Source organism: Malaclemys terrapin, chromosome 9 (genome assembly GCF_027887155.1).
Source record: "Malaclemys terrapin pileata isolate rMalTer1 chromosome 9, rMalTer1.hap1, whole genome shotgun sequence".
Lineage (NCBI taxonomy): Eukaryota > Metazoa > Chordata > Testudines > Emydidae > Malaclemys > Malaclemys terrapin.
Window position 1 is genome coordinate 21,088,610 of NC_071513.1, and position 17,685 is coordinate 21,106,294.

General features: G+C 38.7%; 1 protein-coding gene across 2 annotated transcripts in view; it reads right to left on the reverse strand.

Moving 5' to 3' along the window:
• Positions 1-224: 224 nt before the first annotated feature.
• The window catches only part of USP12 (ubiquitin specific peptidase 12), a 54,430-nt gene continuing 36,969 nt past the window's right edge, over positions 225-17,685 (reverse strand). Inside the window, exons 5-10 of one of the 2 annotated variants that reach the window (XM_054039866.1) lie at positions 16,463-16,539; positions 15,450-15,533; positions 12,226-12,423; positions 9,455-9,533; positions 5,711-5,774; positions 2,604-2,690 (exon numbers count right to left, since the gene is read on the reverse strand). In XM_054039866.1, the coding sequence (XP_053895841.1) occupies positions 5,757-5,774; positions 9,455-9,533; positions 12,226-12,423; positions 15,450-15,533; positions 16,463-16,539 (456 nt within the window). In that variant the 3' untranslated portion in view covers positions 2,604-2,690; positions 5,711-5,756. Of the gene's footprint in view, positions 2,691-5,710; positions 5,775-9,454; positions 9,534-12,225; positions 12,424-15,449; positions 15,534-16,462; positions 16,540-17,685 lie in introns of both variants that reach the window. The other variant, XM_054039864.1, reaches the window with a different exon arrangement.

Sequence of the window (17,685 nt, forward strand, 5' to 3'; positions counted from 1 at the left end):
GTTAAACCAAGTATTGAGTAGCAATGTCCTGCAGAGTCCACCTTAGACAAAGGATTCCTTTCATAGCCCTTCCATTCCCACAGCCATCCCTTCCACAGTCTATGTGAATGAAGTCTAACAATTAAAGGACTGGGGGAAGCTGGAGATTTGTGGGTACTAGTTATCAACAAATAGTCTCAGAAAATTAATTTGGAGAGAAGAAAAAACAAAAGGGGCTTGTTCACTCTTGTCAAAACTAACCAATTACTTTTATTTTTCATCTTTGAGTGATATTCACACCATTCAAGAAAAAACATTTGGGCCATGTGCCTGTGAACATACATGACCTTTATTGGAGACAGGTGGGGTCATTAATTATACAGAAGTAACATCACACCATTCTCTTCCAATTTAATCCCATTTAGTTTCCTTATAAATCTGTAGCAAAAGTGCACTTTTAACAGTTCTTCTTTTAATCTATAGTATATATTCTTTCAATATTATCTCTCTCAAATCAGATATTTTATTTGTAAAAATGTTTCACCAGATATACAAAATACATGTATAGTGTTCTGCATCACTTTTTTGTGTTTACTGTTTAGATTTGTTTTTTAAACTCAGTGCGCTCTCTTTTTGCAAGAGTTACTGATGACAGATTTCTGTTAGTGTCACTATCCGGGGGCTCTGGGTTTTCCGGCGAACAAGTGGAGAGGATTGCTAACCAAGAGCAATTTTCACACAAGTAGGAACAACAAGATGACAAAAAAGGTTTTACGGTTACTGATTAAATCTCTGAAAATGAGAGTACTTTGCATAATAAAAATCAGGAATTGACTGTCCATACTTTTTCTTCTCGAGAAGGAGAGGTGGGAGGGGATGGAACTTGTAACCAATTGTAATATGCTAATATTTACTAATTTCCATTTTAAAGAAAGGAATTAATTGCTAACAGGAGGTTTCCAGTTGTGAAAGGGAACAACAGATAATGAGTACAGCCACCATAAAGGACTGCATGTATATGATGGGTTGTCTTCATGAGGACAATATTTTGGTAAAATATTCTATTTATCCCGTACAAATCACAGAATTGCATAAATTAAATGTCCTCATAGATAACAATCACCAGTGCGTACTACGAAATGCTGTACTAAGACCAACAAGGTAGAAGACAGCTTTGGTGTTATTTAACAAGATGAAGAAAGGAAAATATCAATATCCACTCATGGTTTAGAGCCAGCTATGACAAGCTTTGGCACTGTAAAAGGACTTTTCAAAAAGAAAATTACATAAAGGGTTTCAGAGATTCCTTATAAAATCCCTTTAATCTTTTCTTTCTAATTATCCTTGAGATTATACTATATACATTTGTAATGGATAGTTACTTAAATTCAGTCTTCATAAGACTAACATACCTTTCCCCTGTTAAGCAAGGCCTATAGTGGCATATCAAATCAGAGAGCATTTTCAGGGGCAATGATTCACATGTCAAAACTAATGTACCCAACAAGATGAAGAGGAACTCTTTGCAAGGTAGTGTATGTTAACCTTTGTTTGTTTTTCTTCCTTAATGGAAATTTCTTATTTCAAAGACTAGGAACAACTGGATTAGTTATGTAAATAATGTTTTCCTTGGTTAACTCTTCACAATTAGTGCTGCTTCTGGGTATTATCATAGGCAGATATGGTCCTGCATCTGTTTACTATATACTGAATGAAATGCTGAACAGATCCTGTTTCAGAAGAGGGCACTTTTGGCTTATGCAATAGCTCCAAGAAATACTGTAACTTTAAACTTTCTATAACAACTGGTTGCAAGACATGCACTTTTAAAAGCTCAACTGCTTCTTTGCTCCCCTTGAATTTGCAGCATTGTGGCTTTGAGAGTCAAACTTTTGCTTAAAAAATTAAAAAGTACAACAGATTAGGTTAAATGTGGAAAAAAAATTACATCTTCTGGAGGGGGGAATAGGAAGTAAAAGTTAACAATATACAAAAAAGAGTGCTATTAGTGTTATCTAAAACCAAGATGATACATACTGAGGAATTTATAATGCTGCAGAAATAGCTTTTTGTCTACCTTTTTAAAAATTACAGACTTGACGTTTCCAATATGTTTTAGCACTGTACTGTTTCGCATGTCTGAGTCACCAAAAATATCCAGCAACTGGCTGCTGCTCATATCTCAAAATATGTGTTCAGCTGACACTGAATATTGAAATCATTCTGCTAAAATACAGAAAAATGACGATGATAGACTCCAAGATATAGCCTCAGGCTGACACTGAATGGTAAAGAATTCCACAATGCTACTTTTAAAACCTTTCTTCAGTTCTTGAACAAATAAGCAGCCAGGTTTCAAGTAGAGGTAACCCAGATTTTGGAAGCTAGCAATGTAAAAAAAAACCCAGAAAGAAAATCAGAGCAAAAGCTCTTCTTGTTATGGAAGTCAGCACTCATCCTCCAAGAAATGGCAGAGGTAAACCTTTCTTCTCCCTGCTGGATCTCTCATGGTCCTACAGCAATGATGAGGAATTGTTTCTGCTGTCACTGATGTCCTTGGGACATAACCTTGATCCCTTTTTTATTTGTACACATTTATCATTTCAGTTTTAGTCTCTTGACTGGTAGAAGAGGATATATCCGGATTCTGAGTTTTTGGAAATGTCTGATGTTAACCCATAGAATTCTTCAATGGCCTGGGCATCAATTTTCTGCAATTCAACAAGACATTAAGATTAGACCCACTCAAAATAACCAACACTGAGCACATACACCCTCCCCCAATGAAATACTATTTCCAGTTTACTATATGAAGAAGTTGACTGAAAGCTACCCAATATTAATACACCAAACATTTCTTCAGTAGATTAAACTCCTTAATTTGGAGAAGATTAAATCAGGATAAATTTATAAGACTGTCAGATCAAGAAAATAGTGCACTGTGAAGCTACAGTGCACACACAAGGGCTCTATGAAGGCCTGCTCTAAAAATTCTAGCTGACATTTCACCCTCAGCTCTTTCCAACAACTGGAGTCGCCACCTTCCCTTACCCAAAGCCATGCAGCCTGTATGAAGATGAAAAACAGTCTGCTGTTAACATGGGAAAATATCTCCACTGGATAATACGGAGTGCGCACAAAATTTTTAGTAAATTCAACAGGCAGTCTAAATGAACTGCTACCTCACAAGAGGTGATTGGGGCTTCAAAAATGAACACAACTCCTGCACTATCGATTACTAATCAGGATCACCTATCAATAATGTAACACACAGTCACTATTTTTCACATTAACTCTGTAAGAGTATACAACAAATGGGGCTTGCTCTCCCTGGAATCTAGCATCATGCTGACTAGTATGATGTTCAGAACCTCACGAGTATTTAGATAGGGGAATAGCTTCTTTTCAATACAGACAGGAATAAATTTCTTGCCTACACAATTTAAAATTGAGAGAAAATTATTGCAGGAAAGCACAGCCAGAAAAATGAGTTTTGCATTTTGCTCTCAAAGCGGTGAAGCCTATGGTCATTATCTCTTGCGGGTGTGAGTTCCACGGTCGTGGTCCATCTTCTGCGAATGAGTTGTTTCTCATTATTGGTCAACAATTTCATTGTTCCAGTAGAATGCAGCTGTCCTGAGAGGTCAGTGTCAGGAAGAGAAGTCTCAGGCAGCAAGAGCTAATCCCATGTAAGACTAAATTGGATTCTGCAGTCAATGGGGAGCCAGTACAGAGACTGAAATACTAGAACGAATGCTCATGACCTGTGTTGCTAAGCAGACAATGGGTTCCTTTAGTATTTTAAAATGCCTTTAGGTTAAATGATCCACCAGGATAAGATGATGGCCTGAGGTGGGGAGCCAAGAGGAAATCAGTCTAGAGCGACTGAAGCTGCAATCTCCTCTACCATCCCCAAAATAGAAGATTTGGGAACCAGAGAGAAACTAAGAATATGAAAGAATCGCTGGGTGACCTTTAATACTATCCCACACAGCAGTGAAGATGGCCTTGGGATATCACAAAACCAAGATTCTTGGTCCAAAGAAGAAACTCTGCTTTGGGTGGAGGAAACAGGGAGCGTTTTCTGCTTGAACACACAGAGGAAGGCCCCAAGCTACAACTCGTCTAAGGAACCTCATCAACACCAAAATGGCTATTAGTACAGAACAGGCAGGAGATACAGTCCTTGGTATGAAGGAGTCTCTCAGAATTGATAGCATCTTGGTTCTGAGCGCACAGATCCATATGGAGTCAAATATTCAGGACAAAAAACAGTGGCCTTTCTTTTTTTCCTTCTCTACACCTCAGTTCTGAGGGAGAGAGCAATGGTACTGAGGCTTCACAGTACGTGGGCCAAAGGGAGTATTTCCCTCATCAGATCAGGGGTCTCTTGGGATTCAGACTTCCACATGGCATCAAGCAAGGAATAAAGGCTCAATGCCAACTCAAACATCATACTGAGCTGCTTTAAGGGTGTACCAGAACTGAGATTCTTGGTCCTTTTGAGCCCTCAGGGTTAAGGTAGCACAAAAGGCATTTCTCAGTATGTGCACCTCAGTGGGACATAGGCAGCATTACATATGCAGGGCTGTTAAGCACATTTTCACATTACAACTGGCATCATTTGAAACTGGTTACCTTGCCAGCCATCCTATGAAAATAAGAGGTGCCCAGTACAGAGAAACAATTAACACACAAATTAACTGCAATGACGCAACTACACTATGCTAGCTATAATTAAAAGCAGGAGAGTTTAGTAACAACCTAAAATACAGCAAACAGAAAAGCAGCTGGAGAAATCTAAAGGGACTCCAATTAGACATCCAACAGGAACTAGAGGATAGCACTGCAGCTCCATATATAATGTTCAGGCTGAACGATCAGTACCACAAGGGAACTTGCCTGCAGCCCCAACCACCAAAGCTTACTAGAAGTTTCCAGTTAAGAAAATGCAGAGTGCACAGGCTGAACCAAGCATGTGAATTTGTACAGGTGACAGCCAAAGAACCACCAATTTGTTCCTTAGTATGTTTATGTGCATGAGCAGATCCAGCAGCTTCAGCAATGTTCTGGTGGTCTGCTGTGAAAGTACTGGTCATACAAATGAAAGCTGCCTGAGTGTGCACTCAATTTTGAAGAGAATGTACATTACCTGCTTGTTTAGGCCAGTGCTTTTCTTTTTCCCCACCCACTTTATGAGCCTGGGGCAACACACACTTGGTAAGTTGCCAGAAAGATGCAACGAACACAAAATGGAATTACAAAGGATATGATTTGAAACAAGACATGCATTATGTTGTGTGAAAATCCAAAATTCCTCAAATGCATGCATTTCAAAATGCTCTGAAATTCTGGGGGAAAATATATGGGACAAATAAGTGTATATTTTTCCAAAGTTCTTTTCCCAGGAAGCCTTGTATATGAATATTGAGGAGAGAAAGATCAGTCATTCTAACAGAAAAAATACTCTCAAAAGCATATTCACCAACAGACTTAATATAATTATCTGGCAGCTCTGCAAATATTCTCTGCTGTTTAATTTAATTTAAATACCAACCAACTTACCATGAAATCAACTCTATTTCCACTATCTAGCATTTTGAATATAACCTGGAAATATTCTTATGGATTCACTTATTTTTAAATTCTTTGGTAGCATAGCTATATATCCTAACTCATTTCCACATTCACAGATTAACAAATTAGAGACAGAAAATAACTATTTGATTACCTTGTCTCCTCCCCCTTCCATAGCGGGATTGTTTTCACCAATATACTCAAGAGTTTTGTCCAGCCTAGTTTTAAAGTAACAATCAGTTGATGTTTCCACCAGTTCTCTTTGGGAGACGGTTCTACAGTTTAACTGACCTGATATTAAGGATTTTTTTTTTTTGCTTTGCTATTGAACCTATCATCTTTTGATCATTTTCTGGTCCACCCAAAACAATACTTTTCCCTCCACAGCATTTACAACCCTCAAATAATAGTTAGAGTTATTGCTCTCCTGAGTAACTATTTAGCTAAGCTACAAATTCGTTCTTTTTATCTTTCCTCATAATTTGGGGAAACCAATGTGGATAATAGACACTCTCCCCTCTACTCCATATAGAGATTGCCACTGTGCTGCATCACTTTTGGTTGCTACATGTGATAGCTTGGCAAGCTCACAGTATAGGAAAGTGCATTTATCCATATTGCTCTCAAGTCATTTGGCTTTGTATATTATTCTATTTGAAGTCAATTGGCTTTGGTATTTGACATGTGACAGGTTTTCACATATACTGTAATAATACACTTTTACCTAAATAACTTTCATTTACCTGATATTTTACTTGAAACTTGAACCTTCACCCAAGCAAAAATGAAACAAGACTCCTTCACTTTGATTGCATTTAGCAAATCTTGAAGCTAGTAAAAGAAGAGTAAACTGCTTCCAATTTACATTTCAGATCCAAAAAATCATAGCATTTATAACAAAAAGGTTATAAAGCTTTTTGAAGTCTTACATTCTGAAACCAATAGAGACAAAAAGATTTATCCTCTGTTCTCTTACTACTTGGCAAAGCAGGCACAGAGGCTTTGGAATTATCTGTGAGCAGACTCAGGAAGACAACTTTATATGTTTCATACTTAGCAGGTTAAATCTCCAGGGCTTGAAAAGTATACTTGCCCGCTTGTCCCTGGTGTGCAGGGACTTCCCCAGGCAAATGATAAGGTCTATGCCTGCTACTTCTGCAGAATCTAAGCTTTATTTTTATAAATTACTTTTTCATGCCTCATGATTGTGAATATATCTTTCTGAATTTGACCTGATGAAGTACTAAGTTTCCTGCAGTCTCTCTGTGATACTAAGCAGCAGCAACATGACACGAAACCAAAATGGTCAGTTTCAGAGCTGCTAATCAAAATCTTGTGGGGAGCAATGAAACTGACAATCATTTCGATTTCACTGTGTAGTTTCTTGGACAAGCTAGAGCAGCAGCAGCAAGGAGCAAAGCTATTTATAGGAACACAGGACTCACAAAAGGAAACGGGATGGGCAAAGCTGTAGCCCCTGTTCCTGCTACAGCCTGCAGTAGGTCACCCCATCTCGCTAATCATTACAGTAGCCAGGATAATTCCCAAAAACACATTATTCAGGGCAGGTGTACTGTATCTGGGGGTGGAGGGCATAGGTAGGGAATGGACAGGAAAGACATTGCTTTTCTGACAGAGGAGGGTGGGAGGGGAGCTTCAAGTTTATCAGACCCTTCCAGTTAGAAGCAGATATGAAAGACAGTCATTGAGTGGAGTTTCCTGGTAGGAATAGTCTACACTCTTCCCAGTGGGGCTTTTCAACAGGACTTTCGTACCTGGACTTCACTTATGCCAAACATTTCCACCCCTAATTTTTCAACTGTGGCTTTCAGAACATACGGGATAGGAACTTGTTTTAAATGTAAAGACTCATCCTGCAGAAACTGATGACAATCCCCTGCCCCGCAGCTGCCACTCCCCTCCCCTCCCCTTAATATGGGAAAAGCTTCCCATTTGCCAGGGGATTTTTCAACTGCTGAATCTCCAGCTTTACAAGAGCTACATTCTGGATTCCCAATCCTGAGGAGCACAGTGAAGATTCAAGAGAGAAACAACTCACACAGACAACACTATTTACAGATCAGTGAGATTATGAGGTTAAACAATAAAATTTCACGTTTCTTTAAAGCATGACTCAGGTAAGAAAAGTGAATGAAAATCTGGCATCTTTGTCGGAGACAAATCTACTCTGTGTCTTCTAGATCAGTGGTTCTCAAACTAGGGCTGCCACTTGTTCAGGGAAAGCCCCTGGCGGGCCGAGTCGGTTTGTTTACCTGCCGCGTCCGCAGGTTCGGCCGATCGCGGCTCCCACTGGCCATGGTTCGCCGCTCCAGGCCAATGGGGGCTGCAGGAAGGGTGGCCAGCACATCCCTTAGCCCATGCTGCTTCCTGAAGCCCCCATTGGCCTGGAGTGGCGAACCATGGCCAGTGGGAGCCACGATCAGCCGAACCTGCGGATGTGACAAGTAAACAAACCTGCCCAGCCCGCCAGGGGCTTTCCCTGAACGAGCGGCGGCCCTAGTTTGAGAACCACTGTTCTAGACCAAGCCAGCACACATGCAAGAGATTAAACCGTATTCTGTTCTTACTCATGGTTCAGTACAATTGCCATCAGTGTTTTCAGACAGAGAAATTTTGCTTTGTCCCATAAAATGAGCAAATATGACATGGAAGAATATATAACAACATGGCTATTTTATGGCCTCTTTAAAAACCATATAGGTTTTTAAAGGGGTTTTTGATAGCTGCTTTCAACTACCTTTGATAGCTGCTTTCAACGACCTGAAAGGGGGTTCCAAAGAGGATGGATCTAGACTGTTCTCAGTGGTACCTGATGACAGAACAAGGAGTAATGGTCTCAAGTTGCAGTGGGGGAGGTTTAGGTTGGCTATTAGGAAAAACTTTTTCACTAGGAGGGTGGTGAAGCACTGGAATGGGTTACCTAGGGAGGTGTGGAATCTCCTTCCTGAGAGGTTTTTAAGGTCAGGCTTGACAAAGCCCTGGCTGGGATGATTTAGTTGGGATTAGGTCCTGCTTTGAGCAGGGGGTTGGACTAGATGACCTCCTGAAGTCCCTTCCAACCCTGATATTCTATGATTCTACCTTGGTGCTATTACTAATCAGAGTTTGGACTTATTTTAAGGAGTGATCTAAAAAAGGCCAAGAGATAAACCTTCATGTTTTTAAAATACAACTCAATGGGATATACAACAAAATGCTGCCACATGTTCATGTGTGTATATATTTTAGATACATACTCAAAACATTTATAGGCAAGATATTTTGTGGAGTACAAAATAAGTTTATTTTAGCTAGAGTATATCTAAATACTCTACTAAAGATCAGAAATCCTATGGATAGCTTCAGTATCTAACTAACCATGTGCTCACAAGTCTCTGATTTTCTAACTCTTTCCACAGATCTTGCTACCTGTCTGTGGCAAAAATCAAGACTCCTTCCTTTTACCTACTCTTAACCTACAAAAGAAGATGAAAGGGTGTTGAATTTAGTGTTGAGCTACAGCCATCAGAAATATTTAGGATCAATCCACTGGCTCTAGAAAGCAAACTGGTCTCGAGAGAGCCTGAGATATGGGAAAAAATACCCTGGTGTTTTACATTCTTAACCGAACAGTTGTGGTTGTACCAAATAGATGTCATCCTCAGTCTTCTGCCAAGTGATTAATGCAGCCCCTCAGTTGAGCACGGTTCTACAAGTCAATTATATATACACAAATCTGCTCAGAACTCGATGAGGATGCCCCATACACATATTTTGTTACAAATCTTTCATGGATGCAAAATGAATTCCTAGATACTGAAACAGGATCCCTGCACATAGCTGGAAAATGGCACTGTCCATACTGTTTTCACAACAGTAAAGCAATCTGTATACCTACCTCTACAATGTCGTCATCAAATAGCAGCCAAAAGCCATGGCTCTTCACTATGGTGATATAATGTCCACGGTTTGGACCGCTGCCAGAAAAAAGGGCAAAGATTTATTACACTGATGCCTACATATGAAAACCAAAACATTTGTAAATAACTCAAGCTATTATAGATGGAGCTGATAGTGCCACCTATAGTTAAAGTTCTTCCAGTGTAAGACCTTATTTTCAATTGCCTATAACTTTGCCCAGCCATAACAGTTTGCCAAACCTTAACATACTGGGTATCTACCTCAGATTTATTTAAAAATAAAGAAAATAAAATTTCAGCAAAAATGGTTCGGCCATTTTTGAGAACGAGGTTAGGGGCAATAAATATGTTGTTCTGACCACATAAAAAAAATCCATACAATGGTTTGGGTAAGAAGCTTTAGGGTCTCTGCTTTGGAGCAAGGACTTGATATTTAGTAACAAGAATGTGCCATTTGTGATTCTCATGAAAAAATGCCCAAATCAGCCAAGTTACAAACCTTTGGGAGAAAAAAATCTTAGTTTGTGCTTGCTCAATAGAGACATGTCAGAGTTTGACAGCTACGTTCTCTGAAGATTCCATCTGTACTGAGCACGCTTCAGACCAGGGCTGCAGGCACCACTCAGCTAGACTTTCTGTGCAATTGCTGCTCCCCATTATTGTGGCACTATCACCAGAACAGAGTGCAGAGAGACCCTCTTGCATGTGCTCTCAGTACTCTCCTGTTGGAAGTGTGGTGGAGGAAGCTGCCAGATCCAAATGCAGAGTGAACAAGAGCCAGACCAGATGGGTAAGGGTTGCAAAGGAAGTAGATTGGGACAAGGAATTTTTTTTTGGGGGGGATAGCTCAGTGGTTTGAGCATTGGCCTGCTAAACCCAGGGTTGTGAGGCAATTCACTTAGGAATCTGGGGCAAAATCAATACTTGGTCCTGCTAGTGAAGGCAGGGGGTGGACTCGATGACCTTTCAAGGTCCCTTCCAGTTCTAGGAGATAGGATATCTCCATTTATTTATTTATTTATAATTTAATGTACACTAGCACTAGGTAAGCCACCAACTGCTGACCTTAGACAGTGAGGGAGCAAGTTAAGGATAAAACAAGAAACTAAACTCTCACTTTTTCTGGCTTTATTTTGTGTTTCATTTAGGAACTGAACAACACAAACATAAAATAACATAGCTTTTTTAAAGGACTTTACTGTGTATGGGGAAAGTGATTCTGTAGCCCCATTCAGTGTTATAAACTGACTGGAATTAACAATTTCTGCTTTAGAATGAAGCCTTTTTTTGTTTAGAATAGGTAAATTAAAGTGAAGTTATTAAAGCAAAACATTTTAAACAGCTGTTTTAAAAGATCTAAAATATTTAGAAAATAAATTTGTACCTGGTCTATCCTAGTATGTTAGGTTCCAGCCTGATACAAGTTTACAACAGAGCTGTGGAACTCCTAAAAAAGCCAGTGTTTACAAAACAACAGCTCTAGAGCACAGCTGCTGACCCCTTCAATAAGACAAAGTCACATTGACCGCCATTTCTATGTGTCATTACTGAAAGCTATATTTATGCTTATTGGAATGTGTGTCACAGCTAGCAAACTTAGGATCCAGCCCTGCAAACTCACAAGAGAAAGTTTGGACAGGATCCTTTCTTTTGCAACATCAGTATGTTGTATGAAAATGTATTTCAGAACTATATCACAATATCAGAAACGTACAGCACAGACAGCATAAATAAATTCAACAGACACCGGCATGTGTTGGTTTTGTTGGCTCTCTAATTTTGACACTGATACTTTGGAAATATTCTATGGACCTTATGCTAGATTTCCAACTACTTTAAGATTTACCCCCCACTCCAAAAAAACCCAAAGAACAAATAATCCCCGACCATCCCATCCTAAAGCCTGGTCTAATCTGAAGCGTAATATCAGCATAGCTTCAGGGTTGTAAAAAACCATACCTCAACCGACATATCTATACTGACGTAACCCCCAGCATACACACAGCTATATTGACCCGAATAGTCTTCTTTTGACACAGCTAGCTTTGTTCGCACAGGTGTCCCTACACTAACAGAAAAACCTCTTCTGTTGGTGTAGGCTGTGTCTACTCTACAGGGCTATCCCGGCATAGCTATACTAGCACAGTCTCAACATAGTATAAACATACCCCATTTTTGACTTCTGTGAATAACATTTGATCTTTTCTTACATAATGCAGTGTTCGCAAAGGCTTTTCTATTTGCATCAAGTTTTTTAAACAAAATATTCGTTTTTCAATTATTTTAATTAAATTTTAATAATGCTGGATCAAAACTGTGCAGCTGATTTAAAAAGCAGTATGCAATTTAACCACTTGGTGGCACCAGCATTTTTTAAAAAAATTTAATGATCTAGCAAGTGGCAACATACAAACGGATTCTATTTTGAGAAATTTGTTTTTCCAAGATTTCCTTTATTTCATTTAGCTTTCCTGGAAGCTTTAGCATATAAAGCTTAAAGCTATATAAAAAGAGCAAGGCTGAGACTGTGCACTCCGTATAGAAAAATAGGCTGAAAATATTTTCAAAAATATGTTTAAATGTAAAAACATGTAAAAACCTTTTTATTCTTTCAGTTGATTAGCTTAGATGTTGCTGAGACTGTTCTCCATTGTCAGCTGCTGCAGTGGTATTCAAATGTACATGAATGACCAGGTGAGTTAATTTTCATGGAAACTCATGTAAAACTCAGAAAGCATTGGAGACATACCTGCCACAGTGAACAACTACAGCCACAAGGTCATACATTCTGTCAGGGTTTGTAGCATCTCCTGAAGTATTAAAGAGCCGAAGCTCCAAGGGAAAGACTACACGGTAGGAGAGTTTGGTGTATCGGTGCAGCTGGTCCATGTATTTGAACCTTTTTAAGTGCAGAGCTAGAATCATGGGCAACTTCTTCACTCTCATTCTGGACCATAAAATATATTAAACATAGAACATCACATTAGAAAATACCCCTTACATTAGATAAACCTTTTAAAAGAAAAAATTAGAATGTGTTTAAATGATTAAAAAAAGTTTAATCTGAAATTCAGTTTTAATGAAGATGATCTGTAAAGAGCTGCTTTTTATACAAGCATTTTGGTACAAGTGGGAAAGATTTATACCACAACTGACATCCACATGCAAAACAGCTGCTTGCCTACACTGAACCAATCATCTTTCATCATATGAGGGAAAGTGAAAGATGGAATAAACCTCTGTCCTTCTGGACTGGCTTCTATTAACTAAGAAATGAGAAAAATAGATTTTCTACATCTGTGGCTAAAGGGGAAAACGTTCTGGAGGCATCAAACTGATTACAACTAACAGGGAAAAAGGAGTGATGTCTGGTAGTTCTTTAGGGGAGGAATGTGAAACTAACCTTTTGGGGTCCCCTCTGACTGTAGGAGCTGCTCCGAATTTATGTTTTCCCTGACATTTCCCCACCTCGAATGTCAGTTATTTTGTTGTTTCAAAGAATTGTGATTGGATTAATATTGTAAATTTACTAGGGCTGTCAAGCGATTAAAAAAAATCATGATTAATCATACGATTAAAAAAATTGTGATTAATTGCACTGCTAAACAATAATAGAATACCATTTATTTAAATATTTTTGGATGTTTTCTACATTTTTAAATATATTGATTTCAATTACAACACAGATTACAAAGTGTACAGTGTTCACTTTACATTTATTTTGATTACAAATATTTGCACTGTAAAAAACAAAAGAAACCGTATTTTTCAATTCACCTAATACCAGTACTGTAGTGCAATCTCTTTATCATGAAAGTTGAGCCTAAAAATGTAGAATTATGTACAAAAAAATAACTGCATTAAAAATAAAACAATGTAAAACTTTAGAACCTACAAGTCCACTCAGTCCTACTTTAGCCAATCGCTCAGACAAACAAGTTTGGTTACAATTTGCAGGAGATAATGCTGTCCGCTTCTTGTTTACAATGCCACTTGAAAGTGAGAACAGGCATTTGCATGGCACTGTTGTAGCCAGCATCACAAGATATTTACGTGCCAGATGTACTAAAGATTCATATGCCCCTTCATACTTCAACCACCATTCCAGAGGACATGTGCCCATGCTGATGACGGGTTCTGCTCGATAACAATACAAAGCAGAGCAGACTGATGCATGTTCATTTTCATCATCTGAGTCAGATGCCACCAGCAGAAGGTTGATTTTCTTCTTTGGTGGTTCGGGTTCTGTAGTTTCCGCATCCGAGTGTTGCTCTTTTAAGACTTCTGAAAGCATGCTCCACACCTCGTCCCTCTCAGATTTTGTATGGCACTTCAGATTCTTAAACTTTGGGTTGAGTGCTGTAGCTATTTTTAGAAATCTCACATTGGTACCTTCTTTGTAAAATGAACATATGCTGGGTCTCATCCAAGACTGCTATAACATGAAATATATGGCAGAATGCGGGTAAACAGAACAGGAGACATACAATTCTCCCCCAAGGAGTTCAGTCACAAATTTAATGAACGTATTTTTTTAATGAGCGTCATCAGCATGGAAGCATGTCCTCTGGAATGGTGGCCGAAGCATGAAGGGGCATACAGATGTTTAGCATATCTGTCATGTAAATACCTTGCAACACCTGCTACAAAAGTGCCATGCAAACGCCTGTTCTCACCTTCAGCTGACGTTGTAAATAAGAAGCAAGCAGCAGTAGAACAGGAGTACTTGTGGCACCTTAGAGACTAAAATTTATTTGAGCATAAGCTTTCGTGGGCTACAGCGCACTTCATCGGATACATGCAGTGGAAAATACAGTAGGAAGATATATATATACACAGAGAACATGAAACAATGAGTGTTACCATACACACTATAAGGAGAGTGATCAGTTAAGGTGAGCTATTATCAGCAGGAGAGAAAAAGAACTGTTTGTAGTGGTAATGAAAATGGCCCATTTCCAGCAATTGACGAGAAGATGTGAGGAACTGGGTGGAGGTGGGGGGGGGAGAAAGCATGGGGAAATAGTTTTACTTTGTGTAATGGCCCATCCACTCCCAGTCTTTATTCAAGCCTAATTTAATGGTGTCCAATTTGCAAATTAATTCCACTTCAGCAGTCTCTCGTTGGAGTCTGTTTTTGAAGATTTTTTGTTGTAATATTGCGACCTTTAAACCGGACAGTCTCTACGTAAAAGAATAAATGGACACAAATCAGACGTCGAGAATTATAACATTCAAAAACCAGTTGGAGAACACTTCAATCTCCCTGGCCACTCGATTACAGATCTAAAAGTCGCAATATTACAATAAATTAGGCTACTGTATTTTCCACTGCATGCATCCGAGGAAGTGGGCTATAGCCCACAAAAGCTTATGCCCAAATACATTTGTTAGTCTCTAAGGTGCCACAAGTACTCCTGTTCTTTTTGCGAATACAGACTAACACGGCTGCAACTCTGAAACCTTTTTTTTTTTTTTAAGCGATTGGCTGAACAAGAAGTAGGACTTGAGTGGATTTGTAGGCTCTGAAGTTTTACACTGTTTTGTTTTTGAGTGCAGTTATGTAACAAAAAAAATCTGCATTTGTAAGTTACACTTTCACGATAAAGAGATTGCACTTCAATACTTGTATGATATGAATTGAAAAATACTATTTCTTTTATCATTTTTACAGTGCAAATATTTGTAATCAAAATAATATAAAGTGAGCGCTGTACACTTTGTATGCTGTGTGGTAACAGAAATTAATACATTTGAAAAGGTAGAAAAACATTCAAAAATATTTAATACATTTCAATTGGTATTCTATTGTTTAAAGGTGCAATTAATTGTGATTCATTTTTTAAATCGCGATTAATTTTTTGAGTTAATCGCACAAATTAACTGCGATTAATCAACAGCCCTAAAATTTACACTAACATCTGTCCCTGCCAAGAGAGAACATTAACATTTTCCAGCATATCCTAACCTTACCTCTTCTGTGCTTCCTGTTTACTGCGACACTGCTCACAGTAGTATTTATATTCACTGCATAAAGTCTCAGTATTACTGAACCCCCTGTGGAAGTTGAGAGCAAAAAAATTAATTACAAACATGTGGGAACCTTAGTCACCCCCCCACCCACCACTACTTATCATTTTACTATCCTGCTGCTATCACAGAAAAGAAATATACCACAGATAAAGATTTCTCTCAAACAAGAATACCTCCCAACCGCTGGTTTTAACTTGTCCCAGTCCCATGTTGTGGGATCTAAGATTCTATCTGAGGAAATTTGGATATGGCTCCCTTCAGAACATGAACTGGCCAGTATCTAATCATCAGTCAAACCGAGGCGTAGAGCACACAGCAATATAGACTGTCATGGTTTTGGTTGTCCAATTATCTAGTTCACACCTATTGTGTGATATCTGGGGACATGTACAAAAATTAAAACTCATTAACACTGGCCATAATTTGCCCACAAAAGCACATAATCACCCCCCACCCCAACTCACTCATCATTAGTGCCGTTATCCGCTATTAAAAAGCCAGGTCCAATGAATGCATCTTGCATAGCGCTGGGTTGATAAGCTTGGGCTTTGACAGGCTATCAGAGAGCGAATTCTAAAGCAGAGAGCTGTTCAACAAGAATGCCCTGTTGCCTGCCCTCAGAAGCTCAAGCACTCTTTAACAAAGAGCGGGAGCATTTCAGCAAAATGCAGCAGCAGGGTGACAAAGTAAAAATATTTTGAAAACAAACATGAATACTTAGTTTTGAAAAACTCTGAACACATGACGTAGTATTAACAGCCTTAAAAGACACAATTAAATGGATAATTCTTACAGTTTTGGTAGACTTTCTGTATAACAGGATCTTGAGCAGAATTGATTAGTTTACGGTAAGCTTGGGTCCTAAACTGCTGCACAACTGAATACCTAAAGTAGCCACTCCATTCAGAATGTGTGCAGATGTGTTTCTTCCAACCAGATTCCTTTTCATTTACCTTAGGCAGTGCGTAATTGATGTATTTTGTTCCACATCAACCGATAGGTCCAGGAAGTCCTCATCTTTGCTACTAACCTTAAAAAAAAGAAATACTTCATTGCGGCTTGGAATCTGGCAGGTTTAGAATTGCTTCAAGTCCCTGAAATGGTACAGATGTTGTGATTGCAAGTAAGAAGCTTTAGAATTTGACGAATGTATAAATGCAGTAAGTGGCCCTTTCCTGCACTACTCGAGAAATACTGAAACAATCTGACGTGTAGTTATAGTCCAAAAAGAGACTGTAAAAAAGGAACCTCCTTGTACAATGTCTTCCCCATGTGCCTGCAAGTCATATCTGCCTATTTTACTGACAAAACCAAGTTTTTACCACTGTCAGCACTCAGAAGGCTAGACAGGCTTTAAATGGATTCTATACTACTTTGTACAGCAATACAATTATCTGCCATATTTCAGACTCTTTAGTACTGGGAAGGATATAAGAGACAGAAAGAACAGGATTTTCAGATGCTGGGGTGAGTGATAAGGCCTGGCCTTTAGGAAAACACTAGACTTGTGAGCCAATCACATTTAGTCTCAAAATCCCTGAGAAAGAACCCCATTTGGTGCATTTTTAGAAAGTTCATTTTTAGAGCATAAAAATAATTTAGATTTAAACTGCTGACTAGTATTTGGAGCTATTGAAAAAAAATGTTGCTATCCAATATTATACTAATTTTTCTTTTCCTCCCAACAAGGCTTTCATTTGTTTGAAATACTGTTAAACCAATGACTACATGGCTAAGTACAAATTCCCAGCTCAAAAGTGGTTCTTTCAGTTTCAGTCTTTCTGATCCCTCCTTCATTCTCAACACAGTGATTATGGATTAACAACAAGAAATGTAATCTTTTGACTTATAATATAATTATAATAATATATGGAGATATACCTATCTCCTAGAACTGGAAGGGACCTTGAAAGGTCATCAAGTCCAGCCCCCTGCCTTCACTAGCAGGACCTAGTACTGATTTTGCCCCAGATCCTTAAGTGGCCCCCTCAAAGATTGAATTTACAACCCTAGGTTTAGCAAGCCAATGCTCAAACCACTGAGCTATCCCTCCCCCCTTGAAAACACTTGGTTAAAACACAAATTCAGGAGTACCTTTCCCAGACTTGAAGAAGAAGCCTGTGTAGCTCAAAAGCTTGTCTCTTTCACCAACTTAAGTTGGTCCAATAAAAGATAT